The 23,952-nt window shown below is 43.1% G+C and overlaps 1 protein-coding gene and 1 non-coding gene across 2 annotated transcripts in view; one reads left to right on the forward strand and one right to left on the reverse strand.

Annotated features, from left to right (window-relative positions):
• The window catches only part of Lta4h (leukotriene A4 hydrolase), a gene marked incomplete at its 3' end in the record, with an annotated part of 28,606 nt that extends 15,612 nt beyond the window's left edge, over positions 1-12,994 (reverse strand). Inside the window, 6 exon segments of the mRNA NM_001172979.1 lie at positions 796-848; positions 1,988-2,092; positions 3,584-3,652; positions 6,076-6,196; positions 7,700-7,830; positions 12,777-12,994. Coding sequence (NP_001166450.1) covers positions 796-848; positions 1,988-2,092; positions 3,584-3,652; positions 6,076-6,196; positions 7,700-7,830; positions 12,777-12,935 — 638 coding nt within the window. The 5' untranslated portion in view covers positions 12,936-12,994.
• Positions 12,995-13,401: 407 nt separating this feature from the next.
• On the forward strand, positions 13,402-13,473 carry Trnad-guc (transfer RNA aspartic acid (anticodon GUC)). The gene has a single exon. It is a non-coding gene; the product is annotated as a tRNA-Asp (tRNA).
• Positions 13,474-23,952: the final 10,479 nt, after the last annotated feature.

The raw sequence follows: 23,952 nt of genomic DNA on the forward strand, positions 1-23,952 counted from the left end.
TTACAACTGTCATTTACTAAGTGCCTCCATAAGCCAGGAGCCTTATGCATGCCAGGTGGGTTAACTCTCACGACCCTATGAAGCATATAAATATTATTTCTGTTTTCCAAGTGAAGGAAATGAAACCCACAGAGGCGATGTGATGCCCAAGGATTCAGCCAGCAACTACAGGAAGTGGGAGCCGCGTCTATGTTTGCCTGTCTTCTCTATCATGCTCACCTTTCTAGCAATTAGAAAAATGTGATTACTATACACATCCTGAAGGCAGGACACTTAACCTATTGGCAAAATAAAATATAATGCATTTCTGTGCTATTTATAGGCTCCTGAGTACTTCTGTATATTTTATATCATTTGGTTCATATACCCTCCCTACAAGGTAGGAAACACAGATTTCATACTTTCATGGATAAGGAAATGGAGATTATGGGAAGTAACTTGTTTAAATTTTTTTTTCTTTTTGGTATTGGGGATCAAACTCACGACCTTGTGCTTGCCAGGTAAGCACTTGTGCTACTGAGCTAAATCCCTAGCCCCAACTTGTTTAAGTTTGCATTAGTAGAATCCAGGTATTAAACTAAAGGTAAGAGCATGCTCATTCTGCAATAGTTAGGAACTCTAATGGAAAAGTAGTAAAGATTTTTCTGCAAATTTTTACAAGTAGACTTGACTTTTTCTAGAATGTCAGCTTGATACCTCAAAAACTACACAAATAATATATCATTTAGTCCCAACAGAAGTTTAAGACATCTAAAGTGACAGTTTCACAATCTTGACATTTGTTCAAAAGCTCACCTGCTTTCTAAAGCTCCAACAACTAAAGCAATCAGGTAGCAGGGTATCGGCACCTGAAGGAGACAAACACACATGCCTCATGCTTCATCACTGTTTCCGAATGGTACAGGCTCTGACAATTCCTATGTGAAATTAAGCATGCTCCCTTTCAAATCTTCACAGGTTAACTGAACTGCATTCCTCTTGTACTTCTCAAATGTGATCCATTTTTAAGGGGTCAAACAGATCACACTGTGGTGCAAAACATTTCCAAACATCTAGTACCTTTTATGCCACAAGGAGGAACATAAAACCTGATGTGTGAAAACCAAAGGTACACAGAGTCTAAAGGGACATTTTAAGCATTCCTCAAAGAGTAACCTATAAGAAAACTTATGCTTTCTCTTATATTTTCTTCTCTTAACTCTGTGTGTGTGTGTGTGTGTGTGTGTGTGTGTGTGTGTGTGTGTGTTTGAGGCAGGGTCTCACTATGCATTTCAGACTGACCTTGAGCTCATTTTGTAGCCCAGGTTGGTCTCCAACTCACAATGATCCTCCTGCCTTAGCCTCCCCAGTGCTGGGATTACAGGTGTGTGCTGCCATACCCAGCTTCTCCTGACTTCTAAAACCTTTTTATTTTTAAAACTTCTTTATGTTTTAAATCAACAGTAAGTGGATGCCAAAGTTATGGGAGTTTGGAATCTCAGAAGCTACAGTGAGAGCAAAGTTATCCATTGTTAGATCAATAAAACGCACACACATGTGCACATTCTGTTCGCTAAAGATCAAAGACACAAGCTCCATAACCTGGTGAGAAGCGATTTTAACTTGTAGGACAGTTAACAGAGTACTTGCCAGCTCTAAGACAATTCTTCCTTGTTTGAGCACTCTACATTCCCATATGGTAGTTTGGGGCAGGCAAAAACATAATGACTTAAAGACCAAGAAGCCTGCTGTTGGAATGGGGCAGACAGAATCAGGCCCCTGCCGCTAGGCTTATTAGCCAGCAACCTCTTTCTTCCACACAAATCTGCTGTAAGTGTAGTAAAATCCTTTAAAAGGACAAAAGAAAGAGATGTAATGAAAACAAAACACAAAGGATGCTTCTTAAAAAACTGAAATATTTCAAAAGTTATTTTGCTCTCTAGATCAGTAAAGGGTATCTGCAGTTCATTATCAACAAAAACAAAAAATCTAGATGTTACGCTCTTACTTTTTGGCTGAATTTGTATATTTTCCTGCTCGGGTCTGCTGGGTCCGGTGCTTCTCCATCACGAATAGCACTCATAAGTGCTACCAGTTCTTTAGGGACAGACACCTAAGCAAGAGGGTTATAAATAAAGGGTTTATGTATCTTAAACTACATAATCTTTCCCTCTTCTCGGCTATCTATATAATAAAAAAACTATGCACTCAAAAGTATGTAAATACCAGTTTCATAAACAGAATTAGCAATATATAAGACTGGCTTCACTAAAGCAATGAATGTAAAATATCTTTTCATTCACACATGCGTAACAAGGGCAGAGTTTGTAGAAAATAGAGTAAAATCTCAGCTCTGCAGCCTAATGATTGCAGTGATTGGGGCAAATAACCTCCCCAGGACTCAGCTTCCCCACCAAATATGGGTACAATTTCAGGAATAAATAACACACAGGACTGCCAGGGTAGCCACCAGCTCTGCTCCCCTTCATACTGTACCTTCAAAACAAGTGCTATCTTTGTGGAATGCAGCAAATAGTTTTGGGCAATTTTATATTTAAAACACTTGGAGTTATAAATAGAATGTTTAAGAGTAATAACTGTGAAAAACAAGTATTACTGACAGAAGCTACAAGATCATTTTCTCTAGAAATCTGTCTGGGAAAAATCCTTATAGGGTCTTACATGAGGGCCTTACGTGAGGATGACTCTCAAAGGTTTATTTCTAATCAGTGACAGCATAAAGGACTCCCCTGCATTAAGGACCCAAGAGCGTGCTTTCCAGTATCGGTGCTGCTTTTGCACGGCTTGGGATACATGCAACTGCTGAACTAGGCAGAGAATTAGGGACCTCTTGAGCCAGTGCTACAACAACCAGTATTCAGGAAATGATTTGGTTTCATTTCCTCCTTTCATTTACGAAACCAGACAACTGTAACAGGTGGTGAGTAATATGTACAAGAGAAAAGTGAGATCATAAGGATTGGCCAAGTGGTTAAGGAGTCCAGAATTCCTGGGTTTCTTGCCTCCAAGAATAATATTTCTACTATGCTTTACTAGATGTGGTTTGGTTGTGGGATGATCTGGGAATCAAGAAGCCTCCATACATATAGGTTAGTCCTCATTTTGTTTGATTGATTGAAGCTGTCTGGCCTCTTGGATGGCGTCTGTGTGTTAATTATAGTCCACCTTCCCCCAAAGCCCAGCAAGACCCATGACAGGAGCAGGTTAAGTGTATACAGACCAGTCTATGTTCATGCCCGCTAGGATTCCTAGGTTGATACTTCACAGCGACAGCATGCCTTTATACAAACTTCAATCCCGCAACTGTCAACTTTTAAAAGCTAAAAGAAGGACTAAATTCTCATCTTTAGATCCAGATTTTTGAATTCTATTTTAAAAATGAGAATCATACCCGTTTCCTTTTTCTGCACTTAAAGTATTTAAAACTGCCCTTAAAGCTGAGATTCAGCATAAGGTCCACAGCCCCTTTTTCACATATTCCAGGTAGGCTTTGATATACCCAGCTCTAATCAATTATCCTCTCTGCCTATCTTACACCACACTTACATATCATTTAAGTCAGTACACAATCTGTGACATTTACCTCTGCGGTGTAGGTTAGTTTCACAGAAGGGGTATCCTGGCAGGGAAGAACTGCTCTGCAGTGGATGGCCTGGGGGGAGAGAAAGCAAAAACAAACAGCTACTGCATTCCTCTTGCGCATAAACTGGGTCATCAGAAATCATGAAAGTTGCAGCCCTCTTCTTAGACATGTTCTTTTTAAAAATAAAAACAGGTCTCTCATCTCTTACGATCTCTCAGAGTAACAAAGACAGATCTGTGGACAAAGACATCAGATTTCCCCCTCTCGTCTATGGCCAACTCTCACATTTCAGTTGAGGCACGAAGCAAACTGCAGTACTGTAATATACATCCTGCAGCTCGTCATTGAGAGACCATTCATTGAATAACAGTTGCAGAAAGGAACCCGGTTGTTAAACAGGAAAGTCTGTATTCGTGTAGGTAGCCTAACAGTAACGCCCCGGGAACCGCTCTTAGGAACCCTGAGCAGAGGGCTCTGCAGCGGGACAAACCTGAGAAGCACAGCACACTATACACTCCCGTCTTGGAGACGCTCTGGGAGCGCTGGCCTCCCGCCGCTCCTCCAACAGAGACACCTGTTCAATTCCTTATACTTCTTTTAACACAAACCCATTTCCCACTCGTTAGCTAGCTACCTCTAATGGGATGCCAGTGTTCTGAGGAAAACAGTTTGAGAAATAAATGGCCCTTGACACTTCCATCTTGCAGCAAACTCTGAAAGTTAAAACAAGGAGGAAAAGGAGGGAGAAAGAACAGCTCTCCCAGCCCCTGTAGACACACACGCTCTTATAATACACAACAGGATGCACCGTCTCCACGTCAGTCCTTCCCCACCACCGGTTCCATCAAGAATAGCCAGAGAACCTACAATTCCACAAGCCAAACTGTTCACAAATAAATCTATGTCTACAGCAGGTAGGCAAAGGAATCCCAGCTTCACCGAAATGGCCCACGGGGCTTAAAGGAATACTGATACTATTGTCCTCCTCTACTGCTGTTATAAATCCTAGACTTCCTTAAAACCCCCACACGAGACCTCATCAGGTCTGGATGATTCCCAAAGACATGGGCTCCCAAATGATCTCTAGATGGATTGAGTAAAACTACGAGAACCACTTGATTCTCTCTCCCAAACTGAGCTCCAAGGCCCCCAGAGTTCCTCACTGTGTGTGATAGGTGGCGACCACATCAAAGGATTTTTGTATATATTTCCCTAGATAAGGCAAAATTCTAAGTAAATATGTATAGAGAACTGCTAGAAACAAACTCATTAAACGAAGATCACATCTACACGTTTCCTGAGACCTGCAATACATTCTGAAGGTAGTCTGATCTCCTTCCTCTACTTCTAATACTGCTGCAAGGAATGAATTATTCTTTTGCATACTTAAAGAAGTATTTAAATATATTCAAAATTTACATTCATGTGACTCACTATTACTGTGTTTCTTAATAACTGGCTTACGGGCAGACTGAGAAATACTGACTAAAAATCAGATATGGCTAAGAGATAAGAGAGAGATAATTGCTCCATTCTTGTCTAAAACAATTTATCTCTTCTGAATTACTGAAATAAGGATTTCCTAGATTTAAAAGATATTTTAAGCAGCCACACAAAGTAAATGGGTCTAATTCAGGCTTTGATACATTCTTTAATTGAAATTTGAGCCTATCACACAGGAATAGTAAAATGATAAAATGTGTAAAGTACTTAAAAACAATGCCTGGGAATACAGTAAATGTTATGAATTAGTTCCATTAATTTTAATAACAGGCTACTTGATTATTAATAGATTAGGTTTTCTTTTTTCTTAGGAAAGAATTTGGTACTTATCCTAGTGACAAGTTGTCTCTATTTGTATGGTTACGTATCCTTAGTTTGAAAATACTAAACAAAAGTAGTTTAAATCTTATTTTATATTTTTGGTACTGACGACCAAACTCAGGACCTCACACTTGCCAGGCAGGTGCTGTGCCACTGAGCTATATCTCCAGTCCTAACTCACAAGAGGATACTGACTATAAGAACTTGGAAATGTGTAAGAGAATCTGGAGAGGCTACACTCCATCCTCACTGTGGATTATCTCTGAGCAGAGATGTGTAGAGTTTGAAATCTGGTCTTTCACCTTCTATTTAACTGTTAATATTTTTGTAAGTATTTTTGTTCACTAGTTTTTTCCTAGTATTTGATGATCATTTATATAGTTCCTACACTAAGACAAATTTTATGCCAGGTCCTAGGGATGTAAATATAAATAAGACATAGGCTCAAATTTACATAGATTATTTTCTAACTAATAAAAGCTTATTTTTAAAAATACATGAATGTATCAAGAGATATACATGAAGATACATGTTGTTTGTGTAACAGAAAATGAAACACTGTATGAGCCAAGGCCCACAGAGTTGTAAGGTTGCTGTCCGTCTTGCTTCATGAAGCTGCACTCGCCGGGAATTCTCTGTACAGTGAACCATTCTGGCAGCACATTTACCTGGCACTGACTGAAGAGATACGGGTGCTTCTTCCCAGAAGTCTGTTCAGGAGTGAGCCACTGCAGGGCAGAAGATTTTGGAGACGTCTCAAAAGAAATTTCTATGACAACCTCTTGATTTCTGTAGGAAACAAACAAAGCACATCAGTAGAGCACATTTCCATTTAACGGAAATTTTAATGCACAGTCTACATGGTGAACCACACAAATATTAAATGAAGTCTCATTACTGGCGGAGCGGAAGTCCGGGGAAGCAGCGTCCTTCCCGGGTAACTGTGCTTCCTGCTTTCCTACCCGAGTGCCAACCTGTGGGTCCTCTTTGCTCCACTGTGCTAGCCCTAATGAAGATGTCTTGGGGACTCGTCTGAGTCGGTACTCTACCATGTGCCATCCGGTTTGCATGTGTGACATCACTGACCAAGCTGGGCAGCGGAGGAAGTGACTTAGAACTCCCCCTACCACAGTGGAAGATGCTGGGCTGTGACACAAACAGTGCCACTCTGCAAACCCCTCACTGACCCATGGTAAGTCAAGAAATCCACATGAAGTACCCAATATTGAGGACCAGTCAGAGCTCTGATGATCAGCAGACCTGCCGGGGTTTGACTCCAACTCTACCACACAGGGGTGCCATAAACAGGCGATTTCTTCATCCGTAAGGCAGCTGATAGTGTCCTCGCCACCAGCCCTGCCTTGTGGTTCCCTTTTTCTTTCTTGAAGGGGAAGAGAAGGCATGAAAACAATGGCCACTAGAAAGCAGGAGCAGATCACTGCGTCCTAGGCCAACAGTTTTTATCCTTCTCCCCACTGAGTGGGCCAGGGGGTGGGGGTGAGATATGCTCCCTTTATGACAATCATGACTGCCATTTCCTCGAATAAGTCACTTGATTCATCTGAGGCTCCCTTTCCGCATCTGTGAAGTGCAGATTATACTACACAGGGTTATTACGAGAACCAAAGAATGCACCTAAAGCACGTACAGCAAGATTGGTACACAGTTTACAATTCCATGCTTGGTGCTGGCATTATTACGATCCATGAATCACAACACCTGGCCTTTGCGGCAAAGACAGGAGTGTGTAATTCATAAAGGCTTCCCGGGTGTCCCTGAAACATCTCCTTATAATGACGGTCCCGTCATCACTCTGAATATTGGTAAGATTAGAAGGAACTGAAAAGTCAGGTACCCAACTCCCTATTCTTGAGCAGTTGTTTTTTGAGACAAGGTCTTGCAGTGCAGTTCAGGTTGCCCTGGAACTCACTATGTAGCGTGGGCTGTCCTCAAACTCACCATCCTCCTGCCTCAGCCTCTAAACTGCTGGAATGAAAGGCATTTACCACCACACTGGTTTATTTTTTATCTGTTTATTTTGTTGTTCTAGGGCTCAAATTCAGGGCTTCATGCATGCTAGGCAAATGTTCTACCAGTAACCAAGTGTTTTAGGCAATAAATTATTTAGTATTTTAAAAACATAACTCACTATAAACTCATATCTGAATGCATTAGTAGGTATAGTGTGCCAATTACCACACATACAGAAACAGAAAGGGAAAGCTGTTTATTTTAAACCATTTCCCCATTTTTCAGGTATATAAGACAATAGAGGTCAGCAGCCATACTTACTTGCTCAGAGCAATAGGAAGACAGATTTCCATTGGTGACCCTTTGTAACTCTGTTTTTCTCCAAGAGTATATTTGACTTCTTGTCCATTGATCACCACTTTTTCTATTGTAAGGTCTTTGGTATCTAAAATCTGAAATTAAATTTTTAAATAAGAAAATAGTTCACACATCAGAAAATATTAGTATTAGATATAGATTAATTACAATGATTATACAACCAGTTGCTTATAAAGAATAAAATAGAGTGACATTACAGGAATCCTAAGCATCCTGAAAATTTGGGGGTTCTAAGATTTGCGTTTATATTGTTAGATAATTCCAGGATAGTCACACAAATTTTGGGCTCTAACTAGAAGTCAATCTAAGATAAAATCTCTTTCATTCTGTCTCCTAAAACTTAACTTCTCTGTTACAAAAAGCTTTACCTATATCCTGTTTGTTGTATTATCTCGAAAAAGCTCATCCTTGGAAAAGAACTGACCAACGATCCTGAGAGGACTCGGAGACTGAATGTGTTTGCCACGGCCAGCTAAGGACGACTACATTGGAAAAAAGGAGGGGCATCAGGAATCAGGAATCCGAGTGGTTTTCACCCCAGTAACCCCCTGCACTTAGAAACCAGATCTTTCCATCACCCCTCAACTAATCCCTTCTGGAACTTTCAACCTTCTTGAGCCACCAAAGTGTTCTCAAATAATCCAATCAAGTCTCCCATATGGTTTTTAATTATTGCATTGACTTTTCTACCCACTAACTATCCCGTTTTCCTTCCTTCCTTCCTTCAACCCCAAGGGTAACCCGTGGCTGCTACTCCTGCCTCCTCAAGGATTCTTCCTTTCTGCCTCTTCAATCCGGCACTCAGCTCCCTGTTACTGGAGGCGCGGTCTCTCTGGTCCACAGGATCTTTTCTGTCCAAACACGGTGACCTGTGTGTACTCACAGCTCTGTGCACATGCCAGTGCCTGAACCTCCACCTTCGGCTTCTCTGCCTTCACACCAACGGTTCTGGTACTTAGGAGTTTCTTCTTCTCGCCTTTTCCACCTCCTGAATGTGGATATGCCCCATGTTCCAGCCTCGGGTACCCTATTCTTCACTCCCTAGTTTTTGTTCATGCCCATTCCTCCAATGAGCATCTCTGTGCAGGTGACCACCTGACCATTTCCACAGCTGTACCCCTGCCCATGATGTCGGCTGGACATCTGTGATTGCCCGCTCAACATTTCCACACGAAGTACTGTACCACCTTATATTTACTAGGCATCCCAGCACCTTGCTCAGACGCAGAGCAGTCAGAATTCCTCGGTAGCTCATCTCCCTATTTCTGGGACCCCCGCCGCACTGCGCCCATGTTTGGGTTAGCAGAGCAGTGGGAGTTAGAATACCAACAAGCTGCCATTTCGTCGTCATCTCTCACAGGCAGTCACCTGCGAGTGACAGTCACAGGGTTGATCACTGAGCATGAATCCTACCTCTGCGGTGTCACAACGTCTGTTTGGGAAGAAATTTTTATCCCGATGTAATTTTATCTTTTTTTCCCCCTTTTCCTTTTTAAGAGCAGCTACACTTGTTGCATATCATCTGTTTTCTTCCTTAATTATTTCCTTCATATTATTTTCCTTTTTAGGTATCTCTAACTAACTGGCTTAGCTTCCTCTATCACATATTTGGAATATACAGTTTATATCTTAAGAGTAATAGTTACTTCGATGTCCTTTCATATTTTTGTATAAAAGCTAGGGTGTGAAGACTATGGTAAAAAAAAAACAAAATCAAAGGACCAAGGCTAAAAATTAGATACATTTGGGTATCTAATTTAATAATAGAATTTGAGTATTTATGTTTATAACAACCCATGCTTATTTGGCCCTTACAACCATCAAGATGAACTGCCTGGCTCATTTCTTATGGAACAAAGTCTGTTTTCTGTTTTCAGAGCTACTCTGACTCAGGAACATTGGTCATAGTAATGACATTTTAATGAAACGTTTCTCATATCCCCTATATTTATTATATTCTCTTAAGATGTTTCTCATACTCTAATAAAATTATCTATTTTCTTTCCTAGACTGAGGGTACTTAAGTTTCCCATCCCCAGGGTTTGGTGTAGCCCCTGAAAAACAGTAGGTGTCCATTAATGCATGAAGCAAGTTCTGGACCAAAACAAAACAGGAAATGTAAATTTTCTCTGTATGTCAAAGCCTAAGCCTCATTCTTCACTTTCAAATTGTATAAGACATTCCCCTTCAAATTTCTCTGATAAATGTTATTAAATAATTAGTCAAAACTGTAGTAAGTGAAATAAAAGAAGTTAGATGACAGACAAATTAGAAGTGGTACTGTCGACAAATGTCTATTGAGTACCAACTATGTACAAGATGAAGATACCAACATACAGCTGTGAAATAGTCCTACTTACAGCAGACAGTTATTGAGGATACAGTTTACTATATTTTAGTTTCCTCTCTTTTTTTTGTCTTTTTCGTTTTCCAGGGATTGAACTCACAACTGCACACTTGCAAGGCAGGCGCTGATGCCACTGAGCTAAATCCCCAGCCCCCTAGTTTCCTCTTTGAACAACATACCAAAAAAAACCTTCTAAAAAATGTTTGTACTCCTGATCAGTTGTCATAATTGATTCCCTTTTGCATAGGCTGCTAAGGAGTTCTGTGACAACTTTGTGGCCTAATTCTTATATGTATCAGGCTTTATACTACTGTCTTGTTCCTCCTGTGTTCAGTCTCTCTTCCTCCAAATTCCTTACTCATTTTTAACATTACGCTGCATGCTATTTTAAGAAACATCAAATTCCTTGTGGAGCAAAGTGAACACACAGAGTGTTATGCCTCATTATTATGTCTGTATAGTTTCTACTAGTTACCTATAAATTGCCGTGATCAAAAGAGAAGGCTTATCTAAAACCAAAACCAAAATAACACCTCCCCTCGCTGTTTTTTCCACTTCAACCATTAACTTAGTGAAGACCCAGCTTTAATCCCTGGCTTCTGCCACTGACTAGTGTATGTCTTGGCTGGGACAGTAAGCCCTCTTTCAGTCGCTTGAGGAACGCCTTATTTCAGTAAAAGAAATGCTTGGAAGTTACCATTGAGTATTTCAAATACCAAACTCGCTGTATACAAACCGAAACTTAGAAAGAACTATAAAATCTGGGAATTAGTACTCTTAAAAGCTCCTGTAGCATTTCCCAGTCTCAACTCGAAGAAAGCGGTGAAAGGGAAGAAATGCTGGCTCCTCACCCAGCACTGGCCCTGCAGGGTCTTCTCTGTCTTACTCCGGGGTGGTGTGATGTCGCCTCACTTTTGAGATAGTTTGCATTATTACTAACGTAGCCCCTATCAAGTTTAACCATTGCCTTCTAACTGAATACAGTATCCAAGTGTCAGACTTTTGAGAGTCTTTACACTAGGAGTGTGAGATATAAACAAATACGAAATACAATCCCTGATCTAGTGGGGGAAACAAACACGCTAACTTCAAATAAGTATAAAAATTAAGAGGAAGCTCATGGTCTCAGGTTATTGACATAAACAAGTAAACAATTATAGACCAGTAACCTTCCTTGTATAAATTTAACATTATTCTAACTTCTATTGATTTACTACACGGACAGGCCAAGCCAGAAAACACAATTTAAAAATCCTACTTTTCTCTAGATTTAGGGAATATAAAAACCACTGGGGAGTTTTTAGGAGCCGCTCTTTAGAATTTAAGCCTCCTGACTTACGCTTACTCATGGAACAGAGGTAAAACTTTCAGTTTCTATGAAACAGCAGTGCAAAGTCACATTAAGCCGTGATAAGCTAGCAAATTCACCTTGTTGGAATAAAAGAATTCATTGAAACAGAAAGAAAGTTCAGTCCTGCACTGCAGTGCAGTGCAAGATAGCAAAGTACTTCAAGACCAAAGTGCAACATACAAGGAAATGGTTACCTGCATATTTATAACGCTTTTTTTTCCTTTATAGTACTTTGGTGATTACACATCGACACAGAAAGTAAGAAAGTTAAGTGCTTTACTAACTCCTATTAACAAACTCAAAGTAGAGATCCATCATACAAGCAGGAAAGCAGCAAAAACTTCAATTCTTATGTATACTTGTAATTCTGTCCAATTACTTGATCTGTTAATTTCCCTCCTCAGCATCTAATCTGATTGCTTATTACCGTGATTTATGGGTATCACCACAGGACACTGCAAAATACCCTGTAACTTCCATTACTCCGCTTAGGTAGAATATGACTGCTTTTACTCACATCCCTCTTATTTCTGCGAAACTTTTCAGAGGAAAGCTACAGTCCCAAACACATCATGTGCAAGAATACCGAGTACAGGTTATATGGTCCAAATAAAAATCACTGAATAATATCCTGGGAATCTAAGCACATTTTATTCTAATATTTCGACAGTTTACAGAAGTACGTATTAAATCGTACTGAGTCATCCTTAGCCCGAATGTCTCACCTGTCCTTAAATTGCTAGAAAATAAGAGTGATAAGCAGCAAACTGATGAAGAACCCCGAAGAGAAACAGAAAGCAGAGACTGCAAGTTTCCAGGCGGAGAAGGGAAAGGGCCAGAACGGGAAGTCCTGAAGGCCCTGGGCAGGTAACAGGGAGCTCTCTCCAAGAACAGGGCGAAGGTGTTCGGGGGTGGCGGGTATCAGCGGTGTGTATATGGGATCCCATTTGCACCAGAAAGAGGACTGAGCGACGTAGGGCCTGAGGAGGGAGCTTGAGCTGCGGGCCAAGAAACCGGGGAAGCCCCAGGGAAATCAGAGCCGGGAAAACGGATCGTGTGTGTGTGTGTGTGTGTGTGTGTGTGTGTGTGTGTGTGTGTAAATCATGGTGCTGAGGCACAATCAGAGTGAAGACGGGGCGCTAGGGGCAAGTGGGCTGAGTAAGGAAGGAGACGCTGAAGGAGAGGGGACTGCGCAGGGGGTGCAGGACCCGATTGTGGGCTGCAGCGAGGACCGCACAGGGCCGCCGGGGTCCCCAGGCTGCCGGGGCGAGGGTGAGAAGGCAGTGGCGGGAGAAGCGGGCACGGGACGGGCGCCTCCGTACCAGGCTGCGCAGATTGTCCTCCTGAGACTGGATGGTGAGCGCGGCGACCCCGGTCAGCGCCCGGCGGGTAAAGTCCACGCTGCATCGCAGGTGCAGATGCTTGGTCCGGCAGACGGTAGCCGGTGAAGCTAATGAACAGGTATCCACGACCTCTGGCATGGCTCTGAGTGACTAGCCTCACGTCAACTCGCACCCGCACTGTGGCAGCCCGATTCCGCCCGAACTGGAGGCAGGAGCAAAGGAGAGAGGAGGGGCGAAGAGGACTCGCGGGGCACGCCGGGAAAGCGAGTTCCTCAGAGTTAGAGGAGCGAGGGTGGCTCCGGAGGCCGAACCACTAGTCCCGTGATGCAGCGGGAGCGCTCTTGCGCTAGGCCACCTGGGAGTGAGGGGGGGGTGGTGGGCGGAGGGGAAATCTCTGAGGAGTGGGTCACTGTTAAGAGAAAAAGTGGGCTGAGGGGATAAGTGAAGCGGTGAGACAAACCGCACACTTCCACTTTAGTGTTAGCAATTTCAACAAAAGCAGTGACGGTAACAAAATACCAGAGCAATTGGCAGGATAGGTAGCGAGGGTGGGGCGGAAATGAATAGGATAAAAGACTTGCTGGAAAGCTCCTGCCAGTGCAGTTCCTCGTTAGTATAGTGGTGAGTATCCCCGCCTGTCACGCGGGAGACCGGGGTTCGATTCCCCGACGGGGAGGCACGCGGTCACTTTTTCTTTCACTTGTGTAGAAAAGAAATCCTGGCCATTTTAGTGCTTGTGCATATTTCCAGTCTCTCGAGAGCTGAAATAGACAATGCCAACATTCCCATTTTATAATGCTATGATTAGCTCAGTTCTGGAGTCCTTCCCGAAGGAAATAAGGGAGGACTGAAGAACGCATTGCCTGTAGCCTTCACGCTTGAAACTGGAGAAATCAGAGGACTTCTTTCAACCTCAAACATCGGAGCCGTTAGTCCTGAATGCATGCACTGGGAACAAATTGAAGACTTAGGGGCGTAACTTGCATGGTCAGACTCATATTACGCAGATCCAGACAATGTAAGGATGCCGAGGAAGGAATGGGTGGGTGAATATTTAACACTAAGTGGATTCGCCTCATAGGATTGAAAGGAGCTAGGGTGCAGCTCAGCCTTTCGGTTTCAGTGGTGAGGTGATCATTAAGTAGAGTACCCATATGAAGAGGATAGAATTATAGGGAAGACGCTATCTTCTATTTTGAGGGCATGCAGTTTGAGAACCTATGGGAAACTGAGGCCAAGATGTCCATGAGTCACTTGGATTTAACCCCACAGCTCTTAGCAATCGCCAGTTAGACTCGAGAAAGTCCCTGAACGTGGTGGGTGACATTGTGGTAATACTTAAGAAAATTGTGAAATGAGAAGAGTGGTGATAAGGCGGAGGGAGCTGTACAAACACCAGAATTTAATTTTTAAAAACAGCTAGAGGAAGCAAAGCCATCTGGCATTGTCACATGCTGCCTGGAAGGCCATCAAAGTTTAAAAAAAAAGAAAAGAAAAGAAAAGAAAAAAATTCCTTTGGCTTTGGTGGTGTGGTGGGGGGATAGAGAAGACCCCAGTGTTGTGGACTTTTGTGGTTTTGCAAAAGGTTGAAGTCAGCGAGTGGTGAATTGAGCCATGAAAGAAGGGAAGGGGAAGATAACCTGTCAGGATGTGTGGCCAGCATCAGAGGGGCCACTAGAGAGGAAGGCAGCTTTGAGAAGACGGTTTTTAACTGGGGGCTGCGGGTGGGAGAAACTTTAGCATGTTTCAGTAAGTCGTCTCTAGAGAAGATTTTAGTGCGAGGAAGAGTGGGCGGACTGCAGGCTGGCACGGTGGAATTCTCTATCAAAAGTGGTCTAACAACAACATTTGGCTCCAGCGACAGAAAACAGTGTTCTACATCTGGGTATCCTTGGGTTGGCCCCTGCAAACTAGAGGATGAAAAAAAAATCCGAATTACAAAACCCAATACTTTACATGCATAGGTCCTAATTTCTTAGGACCTAAGACTCTATGACATGATCAACATTTGCAAGTATTTTTGAGGTCATTAAGCCTGGAATGACATCTGATACCATATGATTGATTTAATAAAATGATAGACCATCAGGTATCTTCCTTAACTACCAAAGAGAAAAGATAGATTGTCTTAATGTAACAATATTGTTACATTATTGTCAATATTGTTATTTCCACTATTGACTGCTAAGAGCTCACAAAGTTTATGCCACTCGTTTGCAAGAAAAATTATCCAGGGGCTGGAGGTGTAGCTCAGTGGTAGAGCACTTGCCTAGCATGTGAGAGGTACTAGGTTTTATCCCTGGCAACATAAGGGAAAAAGTATCCATAAACAACTACAGATGAATCCCTTAATTGATTAATAGCTTTATCAAAAGATAATTGCATAGTTGTGTGTATCTGTATGTCCCCCATAGCCTCATGCATTCATAGGCAGCTTTCCTCTGTCACGCCTCTCTGCCATGTCTTCCTGCCTTGGATCCCACAGGCCATGGACTAAAAATGTGAGCCAAAGGAAATCCTTTCTCCTTTAAGTTGCAGTTATCAGGTATTTGGTCCCAGTGACCAGGAAAGTGACCAAGACACTAAATAGGAATTAGTTCCTAAGATTCCGCTGATCCCCAAATATAGAGTGTACCAAGTTAGCAATTAACAGATAATTGGAATGTTATTTACAACCAACAGTGAATTGCTTTTAAAATGAAGGTTTTCATTGCTTCTGTCAAACAAAGAGAACATTAGTGTCTGTCTACCAGAAGGTCTCTTCACAGTGAAAAAGATGATTCAAAGCTTTATGAAAAGATGTGACGCACATATGCATAGAGCCCTGTGAACCGACAGCATTGCAGCCTTGCTGTTTACCTGGAAAAGCTTCTCAATCCTTCCATCCCTTCAGGGTAAGGGAGGTGTGTGGGCCTCGGAGGGCTGTCGGAAGATGAATGAGATCACGTATGTGAAGTGTTCAGCCCTGTGCTTGGCGCAGAATGAGCACTGTGACATGTTTAGCTCCCATTACTGTTGCTATTGGCTTTGACTTTACTCTTTTCTTTTGGCTTGTTTTGTTTTGTTAGAAAGAGCTCTCAGGAAGAGCTGGCAAATGAAAAATAATAAGTGTTTGCTCAGCAAGGCACAATGTGCCAAATTAGGCCTCTAAGAGATTGCAACATCAGCAAAGATCGTGTTTTCTGACATGCACTTACAGGAAATTTTGCTTGGTGCACTAGCACTTCCATTAAAAAAGTGTAAATACCTTCCTTCCTTCCTTCCTTCCTTCCATTCTTCCTTCCCATAGACCTTTCCTTTTTTAACCATTCACCATCATTTGCTGAGATTCCTGTTATTAAGTGCATTCTGCTCTGCAGTGCTGCTGGGGAAAGAGATGGAGAAGGCGTTCTCCTGTCTGTTGGGAAACTTAGATTCTAGTTCCCAGGTGTACCAATGACTGAGGCTGCATGGTGTCAAGAGGAAAGCCCAGCCCCATAGAACACTATACATGAAATTCTCGAGGGAAAGTTCTTCCCCTGTGAGATGGTCAGGCATAACTTCGTGGATGATGGTAGGATTGAGCATGGGGAATGGGGAGCTGGCAGGGGGGCATTGGAGGAATCAAAACATGGGATCAGAAGTAGAGATGCACTTGGGGAGAGCAATTCTGGGGGTTCAAGATCCTACTAGTTAACAATATGCCCTTTTCTTTCCTAACAGGTTATACATCTGGTTTGACAGAGCTCATTAATCATCCACCAATATTTATTTTTCTTCTTTAGTAATGAAACTCTCTGAGCTGGATATGATTACCCAAGAAAAGATTACATTTCCCATCCTTTTTTGAATTTACACCATGCAGTTAAGTCCTAACCAATGGCATATAAACAGAATTGTTGATTATGAGTTCCAGAAAGTGTCCTTAATTTGAATTAGGTCAAACAAACAAAATCCTTTCTCTAGGTTGTTACCTGAACTACAGAATTGATGGCTGGAGCTCTACCTGCCATATTGTTTCACGAATTTGGAGCCAGGTGAACTGGAAAGACAGGCACAGCATAGGGATAACCAGATTTCTGGAGGTCATGGAACCCACTTGTGGATTGCTCTGGATTTCTTTTATTTGAGAGAAAGAAACTTCTCCTTTGTTTATTATTTCAAATTTCCGTCCCTCACACTTTACTGATGAGTGGTCTCAGTTGGGTGTGTTTATCAGTTCTGTGTATTTGCTCTGGTTTATTAGCTCCTCACCACCTTAAAGCACAAGTCTCACAAATGTTCCCAGATGCATCTTTCTTCTCTTCCTGCTATCTGTAAAGCATTTCCCCTTCTACTTTAATCATCTTATGGCCTTGCTTTGAACATTTCTAGGTCTCGCCAACCTAGAAATGTAATGTTTTTCTACCTCTTTTGACTTAGGACCCACTATCAAAGTGGAATTTTTGGCACACGACCCACAATTTAAAAGATTAATTTATATGCATTCTCAGAAGTAAGCTTTGGCAAAATTTAAAAAATAATCTATCATTAGTAGTATATGATAATACATGGTACATTTGCATGCTTTCATGATTTAAATCTGAAAATTATATTAAAATGAAAAATGAGTCTCTTCTATTGCTCATGCATTATAAACCGCCAGGGGGCTTATATGTCATACTACGCACTGGTCCACTGATGGTAACTCCAGCCTTTTCATGGCCAGGGAGCCCGTCGGGGTTTTGTTCTTGCTTGGCTGTTGGGTCACATCCTTGGGTTGACCCGGAAGTACTCCCTCTTTTGGCTGCACTGAACTTCCTGCCTGGTGCTTCACGTACCCCAAGTCTCATCCGGGTACTTCCTGCCTTGGGGGTGTTAGCTCTCCACAGATGCTTTGCTCCTCCTCCTTGTTTTCAGGTTTTGCCTGGAACCTCCTTGTTTGGCAGCTCCAGGTAGTTCATAGCATGAGATCATGTGGGGTGGACTTGGGAGGGGACCTGCAGGGGAGGCAGGGACTCGGACTGACCAAGCCCTGTGCACCCTGAGAAGGCGCCTGGAACTCATCCTCTGAGCCATCAGATGTCACCATGGTCTTCCCTGGGATGTGCATGCCTGGCGTTTATCCTGATGTACTAAAACTCTTAAGGCTGAGGCTTCTCTGAAACAAAAGGGTTTGTTGAACCGTTCCAGATGCTACGAAGAAAATGACCAGGACCTGGGACGAGTTTCACTCTCCCAGCAGTAAGGCGGGTTAGCAGCTAGAAAAACGCCCAGTAGACCTGCGTGTGCAGAACATTTTTTAAATGGCAAATTGAAGAAGGAAAGCATAAATTGTTTACATTGAACTTAATTTGGCTGTAGATAAGAGGGGTAAGGACACGTACGAGGAGAAAGTTTGGGGCTAGGAAGGAAACCCATAAAGAGAAGTCTTTGGTGCTTTTGGTTGGCTGGAGTCAGTCGTCCTGAAAATGGATAAATAGGAGACAGTGGCCCCTGAGGCTCGGCTGCCAGCGGTTTTCAGTTTAGGTTTTAACATGGTTTTAACATAGATTCTAGTAAGTGGAACGTGTTTTAGTGGTTTAGGACAATAGGTATTAAGCAATCAACCTCTCTTATCCACTTAAACTACCTTGCCTTTGACCTTCTGATTTACATTTAGGACATTTTGGAATTTTTATTTCATCACCTTTTAGAAAGATTTCTCTCTGACAGCATGGAAGATGAAGCGGGTATTGTTGAAAGCCCAGACAAGAAGAAAGAAAATAAAATTTTAAGTGTATCTCTCCTGCCTCCCTCTTTCATTATTGCCGTAGAAGATAAGCAGCTAAACCTTTTCAGTTTGAAGAGTTTTCCTGGGAATTACTATAGGAATTGTTAGTTATGAGGTGAGAGAGGATGGTGGCTAGGACCAACCGTGATGGATGCCAAGGCCTTTGGCATGAGAAACTGGGATATTGTAGTTTGATTGACTGGGCAGGGAGATCGTGGGTGAAGTCGATGAGTGGGAAAGAATCAGCTTAGAAGTTCAGACCTTTACATAGCAAGTTTGGGCCTCTCCATCATCCGAGGGGAGATGCTGGGTAAATAGTTGGAGAGAAAAATACGGAGTCCAAAGGAAAAGCAGCTCAGTGCACAATGGAACAAGGAGAAGGGAAACTCTCCATGGAGACTGAGAAAGAAAGACCCCGGATGTGGAAGGAAAACTAAGGATTAGGTGTCTCAGAGGAAAAGCAAGTGTTTCTAGGAGGAAGCAATGACCAGCGGATTCAATGCTGCGGTTAGTTTATGAGACAAGGACTAAGTATTTTCCACTTAGTGACCTGAGGGTCCCTCGCGATCCCAACAAGATCAGCTCGAATGGATGGTAGAGAGACGCAGGGTGAATGAGATAGAGAAAAATGGAAAGAAACATGATTTAAAATCAGAGTATATAGAGATTATTCTTTTTGAAGAGTTCTGCTAGAGAGAGGAGGTTATAGGTCATAGCTAGAGAGAAAATTAAGATCAAGAGAGGTATTTTTATCAAAATGGAAGAAATCATGTTCATTGGCTCCTGGGAATATTCCGGTGCAGATGAGATAAGATGTTTAAATTGATGTGAAGGGGAGGCTTGCAAGAGAAGAAGGGTTAACTCGGACACAGAAGGTTACCCATAACCAAGGATGGGGACAGAGTAGGTGGCACGGGTTTGCATAGGTAGATAGTGAGCTGAGAAGCTTTCATGGATGAACATCTTCCTCTAACTGTCTTGGTTGTCACCGTGCAGTAGTCATTGGTAGGGAATGAAGTTGAAGAAAAATGAGGTGCTGAAGGCCCCAGGAGTGAAGAAGAGGTATGAAGAAGTCATTGAGGAGAAGACTTAGATGGCTTCATTTGGTGGCCAGGTGCCTCTCAGCATCCACTGGAGGGCCTGGGTCATGGTCCAGAGTGAGCCGGGCCAGCATTACTCTGTGAATTTTCTCTGGTCACCGTGTGTCTGCCTGGAGTGATTCAGTCAAGATAGTGTGCGAGCTGAGGAATAAGAGACCCTGGACCATGAAGGCCGGAACCATGAAGTTAGATTAAGACATGATTGGAGTGAGGGTAAATGATCAGGGAAGTTAAGGGAGCAGTGTGGTCGGCCAGAGGGACAAAATACCAACTCCAGGTGATGTGCTGTTTTGTGTAGAAGGCGAGACAAAAATATATTTAGAATTTGCCCATACCTACTTCAGATATTTCTGGAAAAGTCTGAAGAAACTCACTGTTTCATTTGCTTGTGAGGAGAGAAGCGAGGTGGCTGAGGAAGAAAGGTTAAGAAGTGGAAATTTCAAGTGAGGAACTGTCACAGCCTTTGGAGTCTGAGGTAAGATTCCTATTCAAAAAATTACTCATTGAAATGAAAAAATGTTATTAAAAGTCATATATGAAACCCAAAACAGCCATCCATGGTTCCTGTTTACTTCTTGTTTCTGTCCGGGGCCCACCTCGCTCCGTGGCCCTCCTGTCAGGACTCTCCACACGCCATGTGCCAGCCATGCTGAGCTCAAGTCGTTGGGCTCTCGGCCTCTGCCCGCTTCCTTAAAAGCCTGGACGTCTCTGTACCCCCATATTCTCCTGTCCTGACCTTGTCCCCCTCAGGGCTTGTCTCCCTCCAGTCTGGGCTGCCATCTAGTAGACTCTTTCTCTGAGGGAACAAGATATACGTGACCCCCTTTACTTCCTCCCTCCCTCCAATGAGTGAAAACATGGAAGAAATTATTTCAGCTGCTTTTCTTGTGTTCAGCTTACGAAATAGTTGAGGCAATGCTAACCCATTTCCCTATTTTTGTGCTAATCTGTCCTCACTTCTGCACCCTCTTGTGTGCACATTCACATCTCCAGACTGTCCTTCATGTCAACAGAAGGTTCGGACAACTGGGGGTCCAGAAGGGAAAGCATAAAACAAAGTTCTAGCAATTTGATAAAGCAGACCTGTGATCCCTACCGCATACCCCGCCGTGCCCACCTCCACAGCTGACAGCAGGCGGGGCCTGGAGAGCCTGTCTTGTCATCGCAGCCCCTTCTCCACAGCTCTGCGTCTCCTGGGTTGGAGCCAGGAGAAATAGGTGGTCGTGCTGGCCTGAGTTGGAGCATGGGACCACCTCTCTTTCCCCGCACAAGCATGTGCTTGAGGACCGGCAGCATCAGTACTTTCTAGAAGCCTCATCAGAAATGCAGATCTCAGAAAACCAGGAGCTTCACTTCAGCCACATCCTCAGGTGATTCATGGACATTTTAAATGAATGCCTTGACTTAGAGGCCCGGAGGACACTTTGCGGGTTGAAGGAAATGTAATTAAGAAGTTAATCAGGTATGTCAGGACCACTTCTTTGGAATCCGCTGTCCTGATACCCGTTAACATACAAATGCTGTCTCCCAAAAAACCACTTGGCACTGTGTGCATGATGGTTAGTCTATCTACCAAATGGAGTGTCCCTAAATCCCAGACTATATGTTTTCTCTCTCTGTTTGCTAGATGAATGAACAAGTGTGTAAATAAATTAATGAATGAGATTGTATAGGAGGCATCTTTTGTTCAGTGCTTTATTTGGTATCCATCCTGGGACAAAAAATAAAGAAAGCTACCTTCTTGACTCTTTTTGGTCTTCTCATCCACTCTAGGCAACATGCTTGCACACAACACCAGAACACCCTGACTCCTCTTGCTGATGGTGAGCACTGTAGAAGCTCACCATCTGTCTTTGTCAGTTTCCTGTCACTACAACAAAATTCCTGGATCTGGTGAGTTATGAAGAATAAGGATTAGGCGTTTATTTGGCTCCTGGTTCTGGAGGTGGGGGAAGCCCAAGAGCGTGGGCTTGGTATCTGGAAGGGGAACATTTGGCTGCATTCAAACATGGCTGCGGTGTCACATGGCTGGACAGACACCCCGCCCCGTCTCTCTTCTTCCTGTTGTAAAACCTCTAGTGCCATCCTAGGGGCTTCACCTGTGCGATCTCATCAGGTCCCAAGTTTCTCCCAAAGGTCCCACTTCCCAATGCAATTGCCTCATGAATTTGAGGATTCAGTTCCACCACCTGAACATTTGAGGGGAACATCAAACCATTGTGTCAAATTACTCCACTTACAAAAGTGCACAAATCATTCGTGTGCCTTGCTCACTGAACTTTATAAATTGAGCACACCAATGCAACAACCAGATTAGAAATTGACCTTCACCACTGGCCACTAGATCCCAATCCCTCTAGTTTATAAAACCCTGCTCTCTGGGGGTAACCATTGCTTGTGGCTCACATGTGACTGACCTTGTTGTGCTATTTATATTTCCTTTATCTACATGGAAGGGGACAGTATGTGCTCTCATGCCCACCTCCTGAGCTCAACTTTATGTTCATGGGATTCTTGTTCATATCGCTGTGTGTGTCTTTCTAGCCTGTGCATCTTCTTCACTGTATAGTGTTCTGTGCATGGATATACCACAATCTCCTTATCTGTTCTACAGTGGATGGGCTTTTAGGTCATTTCTGGTTCTGGGTTGGTAAAAATGGTGCTGCTAGAGACTCTCTAATGCATGTCAGATGGTGAAGAGATTGTAGCCTGATTTTGATGACCTGCTTTGAAGCCTGGACAGCCCAACCCATCTGAGAAATTTCCTTTGGGATTGCTGCACCCGCACAAAACCATTCACTGCAGTGACTGGACTCAGTGTTAGTGGTTTTTCTGAGTCCAGCACCCTGGTCTGGGTAAGAGGAGAAATGGATGAGGCTGGTTTCACGTTCCAAGGTAAAGTCTTTGCAGCTGCCTGTCTCGTTCTGCTTTGTTCTCTGCCCGGCCCCGGGTGTTTTCCTGGTCCACCTGTAGGCGAGCTGGTGACACCAGTTAGTTTCTGATTCAGTTTCCAACTTTGCTTCAGGTTTTCCTACCAAGGAGACAGTGACTCCTGCCTCACCAGCACCTTTGTTCTGAGGAATGGAAGCTCGGCCAGGTTTGACAAGTATCTTCAGAATTTCCTTTTCAAAAGCTGTATTTCTATCTCATTGCTTGGCTTGGTTTTCTTCACCCCAACTTCCTCTTCCTCCACCCCTTGAAAGATCACACAGGAGATGTGGTCCCTTTTGTTTACCATTTTGAAACCACTCTTACTTAAGGGTGATGGTTGGAGGTTTTCCAGAGGATGAAATACACCGAGAACGTCCAGCTGTGGTCCTCACACAGAGCACCGTTAGGGAACCACAGTGCGCAGCCTGGGAGTCCCAGACCAGAGACCCCATCTCTGAGCTCCGCATTCATCACCTGAACAAAAGGCTGAGCAGGATGGAGCTCGGTTGGTTAAATTCACCTGCCACGTGACTGTGTGGGGCCGGCTGCTGTCTTATTAGATAAGGGTGGGCTAAATTGAGCAACGGATTGCAAAAATAAACCTGCAAGATTAGACCTGAGGAAGAAAAGCTGGAAAAAGGAACTACGTCTGTCCTGTACAGTGGGAGAGCCACAGTGAGAACCAGCTAGCGTGCCTCCGATACATGAGAAGGAGCCAGAACCTGATGCAATGTTACCTGTGTAGCAATCAGTAGGTAAAATTCTGTTCTTCTGATTCTAGTCTTTTAAATCAAATTTGTAGAATGTTGCACCAAATCATCGTAAGCCATTGTCTTATTGTACTGATTTATTTTTGTTTTGTTCTTTTGAGACAGGGCATTGCACTCGCTTTTTAACCCAGGCTGGCTTTCACCTTCCTGCGATCCTCCTGCTTCAGCCTCTGGGCTCCTGGGATTGCAGCTGTGCATCACTGTGCCCGGCTTTTACCTATTATTTTAAACAAGCTCACAGCATATTAATCAACAACCATGCTTATTTTATTTTACAAATATTTTTAGCCCTTTTGATGTGCCAGGTCTATTCCAAATTCTTTAAACACACGAACACATTTCAACTAAGCCTGATAAGAACGCTGGGCGGTAGGTAGCATGATAGTTCCCATTTCACACATGGGGAAACTGAGGCATGAGGTTATTTTTTTTTAACCAACAAAGATTACTCACCTGGTAAGTTTCAGAATTTAGATGCAATTCAAATCAGTTTCTTTGATTCCAGAAGCTACCTTTTAATCAGGCTTTTTGCCTGGGACACAAAGACTTGGGGGTCCCTCCACCTTCCCTCCCCTTCCTCCACCTGCCCAGCCACTCCTGCTCCTCTCAGCTGTCTGCTGTCT

The sequence above is a fragment of the Cavia porcellus genome, unplaced genomic scaffold, assembly GCF_034190915.1.
Source record: "Cavia porcellus strain 051 isolate PalLab524CR breed Dunkin Hartley unplaced genomic scaffold, mCavPor4.1 scaffold_8, whole genome shotgun sequence".
Lineage (NCBI taxonomy): Eukaryota > Metazoa > Chordata > Mammalia > Rodentia > Caviidae > Cavia > Cavia porcellus.